The 9644-nt window shown below is 26.9% G+C and overlaps 1 protein-coding gene across 4 annotated transcripts; it reads left to right on the forward strand.

The window, feature by feature from the left end:
- Nucleotides 1-291: 291 nt before the first annotated feature.
- LOC110631725 (4-hydroxy-tetrahydrodipicolinate reductase 1, chloroplastic) lies at nucleotides 292-4912 on the forward strand. Of its 4 annotated transcripts, XR_009151399.1 has the most exons (10): nucleotides 294-457; nucleotides 736-885; nucleotides 1202-1439; nucleotides 1954-2087; nucleotides 2178-2252; nucleotides 2933-3034; nucleotides 3874-3983; nucleotides 4100-4187; nucleotides 4284-4554; nucleotides 4696-4912. XR_009151399.1 is itself a non-coding variant. In XM_021779660.2 (9 exons), exons 2-9 carry the CDS (start codon nucleotides 739-741, stop codon nucleotides 4350-4352), a joined length of 963 nt encoding a protein of 320 aa, XP_021635352.2. In that variant the 5' UTR covers nucleotides 294-457; nucleotides 736-738; the 3' UTR covers nucleotides 4353-4912. The 4 variants fall into 4 exon arrangements, 3 of the variants coding, with proteins under 3 accessions (XP_021635354.2, XP_021635352.2, XP_058009812.1); XM_021779660.2 differs by having other exon boundaries at nucleotides 4284-4912; XM_058153829.1 differs by having other exon boundaries at nucleotides 457-595; nucleotides 4284-4912.
- The last annotated feature ends 4732 nt before the right edge of the window (nucleotides 4913-9644 follow it).

Raw genomic sequence — 9644 nt, forward strand, 5'->3', positions numbered from 1 at the left:
TCAATCAATTTAGTTAATTTTTTTTCTTTATTTTTTATGAAAAGTACAATAAAAATAATTAAGTTTGGCGGATTCAGATTTGAAAAGAATCTTAAATAATAAAATATGTTTTAATTATGTTCAATAGTTAATTAAAATTTATGATAATTTTTAAAAAATTAAAACTTAATTCAATATAAGAAGATTCAAAAATTCCAAAAATTTTCATTTTATTTCCTATAAAGTGAAAAAGTTTCCCTTTTTTTTTTTTTTTTTTTTTTTTAAGGTCCAAGCCCAAAACCCTGCACATCATCTACGTATTTGAAGTCAGTCTTCTTCTCCACTGTACTCGAACAAAATCTTCTGAAGCAAATGAGTCTCCAACTTCGAGGCCTACAGCATAATCACTCATCTGTTTCTTCGCAGTTCCCTAAACCCTAATCGAAGGCACTGTTTCTCCGCCAACAACAGCCATTAGGTATCGTAGCATTTGTTCTTTTACACTCTCATTTTAATTTCAGAATCTAGCAATGACATCATTTTCATGATTTCGATTAAACCCTAAACAAACTGAAAAAGACCCAGTTGGCAATGCCTCTTTTTTCATGAAATTTAGGTGTTCTCCTTGACATTGAAGAAGAAAAGGGAAATACTTGGAAGGGTTGTTCTTTCTTTCTGCTCTCAATTTAAAATTGATCTGTTATTGTTGTATGAGATTTAATTTATTTTGTTTTGTGCTCTTTTGCATATGCACAGACAATGGCAGCATCTTGTGTTTCTATTAAACCTTGGACCTTTACCTTATCTCATCATAGGAGCCAGAGAACTAGTACTCTTACACGTAGACGGAGATCTTCCATGGCGGTAGTGTCCATGTCAAGCAAAAATATTGACATTCCAATCATGGTATGCTAATTTTATTGTTTGTCTGCACTTGAATTATTGAGGCAGACCTGGTGTCAGAACTGAATGGCTGAAAAGGATGTATAACAGGCCCCAACTAGCTTGAGATTAAGGCTTAGTTGTTATTGTTGTTGTCTGTACTTGACTTAATTTACATTATTGATCGGTAAGCTGGCTTGTACACTCTATGGTACTGTGACCTGTTCTTCTGAATCATGACTATGGTGGTTGTTTTATATTTTTGTGAATATAATGAAGAAAAATAGTTGCTATTTAACTTGATTATTGATTCCACTTGATGTTTATTTTTTGATTTTAGGTAAATGGTTGTGGTGGCAAAATGGGGAAGGCTGTTATTAAGGCAGCAGACTCTGCAGGTCTCCAAATTCTTCCTGTATCATTTGGCGCACAAGCAGAGTCTGGACAAATTGTACAAGTGTGTGGAAAAGACATTAAGATTCATGGTCCTTCTGAACGAGAAGGTGTTCTTGCATCCATCTTTGATGAGCATTCAAACTTGATTGTGGTGGATTACACTGTTCCTGCAGCAGTAAATGGTAAATATCAAGTAACTTATCATTTAAAGAAACATAAAAGAAACATGAACTGTTGATTTTTCTGGGATATTTGATTCTTGGAAAAAGAGTTGATTTAGTAGCTCAACTTTTTAAAATGAGTGGTTTCTTAGCCTAAGTCCAATTCCGAGACTCCTGTTTAAACCTTCTTCATATTAATGGAAAAAATGTTTTTATTTTTTCCTAGCATGGGCAATGAATATCATAAATTTGTTTTCTTGACTATATAAAATTTTCTGTTCCATGTATTCTAATCTAAAGTGCATTAACCTGTAACCTATCAATTGTGTTGTATCAATTTTAAAGAGAGTTGACCTTAAAATTATGGTGCTAACACCATACATATGGAAATCTGTTTACTAGAAATAAGTTCCCATATTTAAACTCATTGTACTTTATTACACCATATGATTTAACAATCACTAATGTTGATACAAATGATGTTGAGCTTCCTATGATTTATGTATCTTTTCTGGTGCTGTTCAATGACGTGCAGATAATGCAGATCTGTATTGTAAAGTTGGAGTGCCCTTTGTTATGGGAACCACTGGTGGTGATAGGGATCGTTTATATAAGACTGTAGAGGACACGAAGGTTTATGCTGTGATCTCTCCACAGATGGGGAAGCAGGTGATTTGAATTTTGCTTCCTCTAATGTATTTAAAAGTGTAAGACAAACTAATCATGTTTGATGTCCATATGGTTTATTGTTTTTGGTAGGTGGTTGCTTTTCTTGCAGCCATGGAGATTATGGCTGAGCAATTTCCTGGAGCTTTTTCTGGGTATTCCCTTCAGGTACAGTTCTTTTGCATTGTCTCTGTTGTTAAGAAGTGCTAATCCCCTGTTTGAGTTCCTTTTGATATGTAAATAAATGCCCTGAAGGATAAACTATAACAATTGCAATATGAAATTCTGATGACTTTCAGTGAAAATGCTGACTTTTTTATTTTTTGTTTTTTTTTAAATTTATTTGTCAGACTTATTTTTACCTCTCATAAGCTACTGTAGCTTACATGAAAGTGATCATTCAAAGCACGGTTGACAAGGCCATTTCAGCTTTTCTCTATAATTTAGTCATTGTTTCTTTTAACACTTCTAGAAGACTATTGTTGTTTTTAACTGTGTGTATTTATCTTGATACAAATCTTCTGTTGTGTAGTGATAAAGAATGATTATTATCGGGAAGATTATACTAGTGTTTATATCTATGTGATTTGTGTTTCTATTTATTCATTTGTGGGGGTTGCAATCTTGGATTTGCTATGACTGCTCTGTTTCTGCTAGAACACACTTCTTGCAGCTTCTCGCAGTTATTAAAGAAAAAACAATCTAAACTCTCTAGTTATCATTGATCTACTTTTCCTCTCTTTTCTACGCTTTTTATTTCCATACATCTAAGGGTATTTGGGTTCATGAGCTGATTTTGATATATTACTATTTTACTGGTGCTCACTGACGTGTATTTACAAATTTAGGTGTCAGAGTCCCATCAAGCTGGAAAGTTGGACACATCTGGAACTGCCAAGGCTGTCATTTCTTGCTTCCAGAAATTGGGGGTGTCCTTTGACATGGATAAGGTTTGTTTTAAGATATTCACACTTCAGCAGTTATGCTTTTTCTGTGATTAAAACAAAAATGTTGAATTTTTGTTCTGCCTTGCTGATTTGCTTGCCTATGTAATTTCTGTACTTAATGATCCAGAAACTAAAATGTTAAACTAGATGAGAACATGAAGATTGTGGTCATATTGCCTTTCTTTGGGGCCATATTTCTGCACCCTATTATAGCTTTGGAATTTAATTACACACAATTTCCAGGCCTTTTGGAAAACTTGTAAGGGCTTTTAGTTACTTTGTTCTTTGATACTTTTTGTGTGGTTCTCTAACTCGCACTTAAACAACCTGGACTGGATACACCTGGCTAGGAGGATAGGCCTTTTGATTGATGATCTTACTGCAGGTTAGGTTTCTGTACTGCATTATGTAAAAAATTAATTAAATAATCTACTTAACAAAATGTAGTAGTGCCAAAGTTATTTTATTGTGCTGCTGATTGCTGAATGTCTCTCTGGTTAAAGCTCCTTATTCTTCTGTAGTAATTTTTTTTTTCCATCACATTCATGTATTAAAAGACTAGTCTGTCTTGGTTCAATCACCATGGATTAATTAAAACTTGGAAGTCAAATTGAATTTTAGCTAGATATACTAATTTAATTGCACCTGAATCAAGAGGTTGTGTCTGCAATTCTCGTTGGAGCAATTCACATGTCTGTAATTTTTCCGCTTTTGGCCATTCTTATTTGCTTTTTTCTGTAGGATGTAGTATCCATGTAGAATCAGTTGACATTACAATTTCATTTAGAAAACACGGCAATGTTTTGTTGAGATCAACAGTTCCAATTGCTCTTTTATTTCAGATACAAATGATCAGGGATCCCAAGCAACAAATTGAGATGGTGGGTGTTCCGGAGGAGCATTTGTCTGGCCATGCGTTCCATATGTATCATCTGACATCACCTGATCAAACGTAATAACAAACATCCTGATTGATATCCATTTTTTGTTTGAATATATTTTAGTTCTCTTCAGCTTTGTCAGTACACGCATAAAAATGTTTATTCATCTCAATCCTTTTCTGTGCAGAGTTTCTTTTGAGTTTCAACATAATGTATGTGGTAGATCCATTTATGCAGAGGGTACTGTTGATGCTATAATTTTCCTTGCCAAGAAGGTACAAATGCCTCCAATCCTCGTGTCACAGGCAACTAATTTGGAGAGTTATTTATTTATTTATGTTGCCTACGATTAATAATCTGGTGAATTGCAGATTCAATCAAGGGCAGATAAGCGGATATATAATATGATTGATGTCTTGCGGGAGGGCAACATGAGATGAATTATACTAGTGGTTCCAAGTTAACCTCCAATTTCATTATTGTCCTACAATTTTCATATGGGCATTCGTTTGACTATGCAATGCAATCGAATCAATGCACTTCGTCCAAAAATTTGACAGAGGATACTAATGGATGATCAAAATTCAAATTGTGTTACTGTGGCTCAGATACCATAGTAGTGCTTGCAAGCCCAACAAAAAGGTACTTGTGTCTCTCAAGTGAGGTGCCTTCAGAAAAAAAACCCATTATGGATGAGATTAAGGAAGAGGAAGGATGTGCAATTATTCATGAATAGGAATTATAGACGCACCTTGAGCCAGTTTTGGTTTTTGGATTTCACAGTGCAGGAGATCTGCAGGAACTTTGGAGGGTTTGACAGAGAGGAAGAGAGAGAATAAAATTGAAATTAGAGGGAAATTTGTGGACTGCTAGTGTAATTTTCTCTTAGGATTGGAGGAGATATGTTGACTTGGATTGTTGTTTAAACTACATGATGGGGATGTGAAATACATCACACTCTCGAAGATAATCAGTGATCATTTGCTATGGTGGATGAAAATAGGTTATTTTATAAAATGCCTCTTTAAGATTTGATAAAAACTACGTATTTTTAATATATAATAATACTGGTCAATTAATTGGATAAATTATTATTTAATTTTTGAGATTTGACAATTAATGAGTTAATTTGTTTATTTTTAAATTTGAACTACTGTGCTGTACGTTCTTGTTCATTTTTTTTTTATATATATAATTTTTATTAACTATTTATTATAATTATTTAAATTAAAATATTAATTTCAATATTTTAATTAATTATATAAAAAAATATTTTATTTTAAAATTAAAAAATAATATAATAATAAGTTTTAAAAATATGAAGGGTAAGAATGTTTAAAAATTAAAATAAGTTAATAAAAAACTTTATTGAATTGAATTGATTTATATTATATTATTTTATTATTTTTTTAAAAAAAAATTTTGATGTGTTTATATTATATTTTTTAGAATTTAAAATAATATTAATTAACAATAATTTGTATAATGAAGTTTTATAATTAAATTAATGTGAAAAAAAAAATATTTATAAAATTTAAAAATATCATAATTTTTTAAAATAAATTTTATAGATATTATCATTATAAAATTTTTATTTTTGTAATTTTAAAATTTATTTAATATATTATTTAATATATTTAATAAATTTTTTATTTTTAAATTATATATATATATATATTAAAATATAAATATAAATTTAATCATATATTTTTAATTAATCCATATTAATTATATAATTAACATTCTCAAGTAATTATTTTTTTTTATATATTTTTTATTTTTATTATTTTAAAAACTTAAAATATAATAGTTTATAATTAATATTGAGGGAATATATTTTTTAAAATAAATATATGTAAAAATATAATTAGACTTTTTCATAAATTGTAATTTCTAATATTTTTATATTAGAATTATATATTTTATTTATTATTTTTTTATTCTTTTATATATATTAGTTTTTCTGACAAGAGCATTTCACGTGTAATACAATCTTATATATAATTGATAATAAAAATGCAATTATTTAATTTAAAATTAATTATATATGGTTTTTACTCTATAACATAACTTAATATATCTATAAATAATTATATAACAATCTTTAAATTGTTACTAAAATATTATTATTATTATTATTATATAATTTTCAATGATAATTAATTTAATTATTAATAAAAATTAAAAATAAATATTACAGAATTAACTCATACTTATAAATCTTTAAAAAATTTAAATGAATGAAAAGGTTGTTTTATTGTTAGGATTAGAATTTTATTTTAATTATATAATATAATTACCTTTAATTTATAAGATTAGAATATACATTTTTGTCAATATAAAAGTTTAAAAAATTAATATATAATTAAATGTTATTATCATTTTATTTAATTTTAATGTCTTATTAAAAAAATTTTATCTTTAGTGATTATTTTATAATTAAAATAAATTTTAATTTTATCTAATTATAATTTTTAATTTTTTTTATCAGCAAATTTTTCATAAAGTCAATTATTCATAAAAAAAAAAGAGAAGAAAACAATGAAATGGAATGCATTATGGATGAATCCAAGAATTCATAGTTTGCTTTACTAACATTAACAAGGATTTAAAATTTGATTGGTGTTGTTATTATTAATTTATTAGAATGGTACTATATATATATATATATATATATATATATATATATATATATATATATATATATATATATATATATCAAACAGATATTTTCATGACGTTATCAGCATTCTAAAATTTCCCATTATTAATTTAATTTTATTAATTTTTCTCTATTTTTTATTAATTAATTATTTAATTATTTTAACTCATAATATATTTACATATATTTATTTCATATACATAAAATTTTATATAGCACACACATAAAATTTTATTTTTATTTTTTCTTTTACACTATTTTTATGCTTTTCTTATTATTAATATTATTTTATATAACAATACGAACATTACTAAATAAAATTAATATTAGAATATATTATATTTTTTAATATATTAAGAGAATATAAAAAATATAATATTTTAAAATAATGAAAATGATTATATAGTTTTTATCAACTTTAAATTATATCATATTTTTAAATAATATTTTTATTATATTATTATTTTTTTATAAATTTTTTTTTAAAAATTTTGAGAGATAAAAAGTTTAATCAACATAAAAAATAATAATAAAAGTAAAATATAGAGTAATTAATGAAAAATTTTAAAATATTATGTTCTTTTTCATATATTAAAATTAAAATTAGTTGCAATTATTTCGAATGATTTTAATTAATAATAATTAACTTATATGGTGTTAACTTAATCATGTTGCCCATTTACTTCATATGTACCAACAACACTATGCCCATTGATTTCAATATGCAACGCTTCTTTGCTATCGATTACATGTACGTCAAATGGCATATTCTTTTAAATATGGGTAACGTTTTTTTAAATAAAAACTTTAATGATAAATTTAAATTTTGATGATTTAAATGGCTTTATATTTTCCCTATAAATTGAGAGCATCAAGAACTAATTTTATGCACACCAGTATTTTTTTTTGTTCAAGTGCTCTTAATTTTTATTTTAATCTTGATTTTCAAAATTTATTTATATTTCTGTTGATTATTAATTCCCTATAATATTAAAAAAAAAATCTACTAAATCTCAGCGGATAATAATTTGTGTTAGAATTATTTTTAAAGACAATAAAATTAATATTTTCCAACACTAGAAAGATTTTTGTTAACTGTCAGTGACATGTACGAGTTCATGGAAGCTACCATGCGAGTTCTAATTAATGGCTTGCTAATTAACTATTTCATGTATATTTATATATAAAAAATTAAAGTAAGTATAAGAATTAACGGAAACTTTAAGTTATAATTATATTTTTATTTTGTCAGTTCATTTTAATGCATCTAAGATTTTTTTTTTTTCTCTATCAATAAGTTTAGAATGTAACTTTCCTGGTAATATATAATAACTAACCAATTAAATAACATTTATTAAATAAAGTTAATAATCTTTGACAGTTTTTATTTCAAAAATGATCAAATATTAATTATATTTCATATTGAATTATAAAACTTTTTAGTCAACTTATTTAATTACTAAATCAATATAAATATTTAATATATCTAGTCCTACCCACACAAATATTCGAAAATTATGCGATAATCAATAATGAATTGATACTATTAAATAATTAAATTATTTAATTAATCCTTAAATTAAATAAAGTTAAAAACAATCACCATGAAAAAATAACTTAAAAAAAATTAGTTGAAAGAAAAATTGTAACAAATTTTATTTTACCAGTATTGTAACACCCTCAGATTAAGCAGTTCTGTACATTCTTCTATTCTGGTGATTAATATCTGTTCGGATAGTTAGAATATCGAGAACCCTAATTAAGTTACAGAGAGAAGTCATAAATTAAATTAACAAAGATCAAATGAGGTTGGATAAAAGTAAGAAAAATGAAGTACAATCGGTTAAATGAGCCTGAGTTCTGAAGATGGGTGACCTACATGGAAAGTGACTGTAAGATCAGTTGCTACCTAGATTCTTGTGAAATTCTATTGAATCCTTAATCAAGGATTAATTTAGAAATTTTGGGAAAATTGAAAATCAAAGAAATGAAAAGGAAAGAAGTATAATTAAGTGAATCATAACCTAAGGATTCGTTGGGAATTATAGAAAAAGATGGACTATAAACCGATGAGGGGCATTGTGGTCAATTCACTTAAAGAGTTGACTTTGATCTAAATATCCACTAAAATGAGTGAGATTAAAATATTGAAATAGAATTAAAACTATGGAAAAGTATATGGAAAATTACATTGGGACACATAGGGGATTAAATAAATTGTATTAAAAAAAATAATAATTATTAATTAAATTATTTTTATGGATAATTATTCATTATATAAGAAGACAAAAGAATGTAAAAATGAAATAAAAAAATCACTTCTTCTTCCTTGCTTAGCCGGCTCCTTTCTCTCTCCCCCTCTCTCCCTATCCTTCCTCCGTTAACATCTCTTCTAAGCTTTGAACCTCCTCATTTCTTTCATAAAACACCTAGCTCCTTAAGAGAAAAACTTAAATTTGGCTTTAATTAGAAGATTGGTAGCAAAAGGAAGCCAAGAAATTAAAGAGATCGAAAGAGTGAAAGATTGTCTTGGTGAGGTAAGTCATCATTCTAGCTTAATTAATTGTGTATGCATACGATTAAGGTTAATTATGTGGAAATTAACTTAAGAAATTGAAAAATTATGTATGAATGGAAGACCATGAATTTCGGTCAGCTTGGGGTGTGTTAGGGTTTGATGTGTTTGATTGAATTAAACTTGAGTTTAAGCTTGTATGAAGTTATATACATGATTGGAGTAGTGAAATTGCATGGAATTGCATGAATTTGAACGATGAAAAATTAGGGTTTTGGAGTGTAATACCTCTCACCCGTTTATAGTGTAGCCGAGCAAGATGCGTTACATTTGATGCCGGAACACCCTATCATGTCTTGTCATGTACAATATTAGTTTAATTATATTGTCTTACGTGTAAAAATTTTTCTTTTTTATCACATTTCATTTTTATGGAGACTCAGACAGAGTCCCCTCTATTCTATTATTGCATGATGGTTTTCATGTTACCTATTAAAACAATTCATATCCTTTACATCTATTTATTCAAAATATTATTCCTCATGCTCATATCAA

This window comes from Hevea brasiliensis, chromosome 9 (assembly GCF_030052815.1).
Source record: "Hevea brasiliensis isolate MT/VB/25A 57/8 chromosome 9, ASM3005281v1, whole genome shotgun sequence".
NCBI lineage: Eukaryota > Viridiplantae > Streptophyta > Magnoliopsida > Malpighiales > Euphorbiaceae > Hevea > Hevea brasiliensis.

Coding starts and splice junctions, on each gene's coding strand:
- LOC110631725 (XM_021779660.2), top strand. CDS start 739: ATGGCAGCATCTTGTGTTTCTATTAAACCTTGGACCTTTACCTTATCT. Junction 886..1,201: donor ATATTGACATTCCAATCATG/GTATGCTAATTT, acceptor TTTTGATTTTAG/GTAAATGGTTGTGGTGGCAA. Junction 3,984..4,099: donor CTGACATCACCTGATCAAAC/GTAATAACAAAC, acceptor TTTTCTGTGCAG/AGTTTCTTTTGAGTTTCAAC.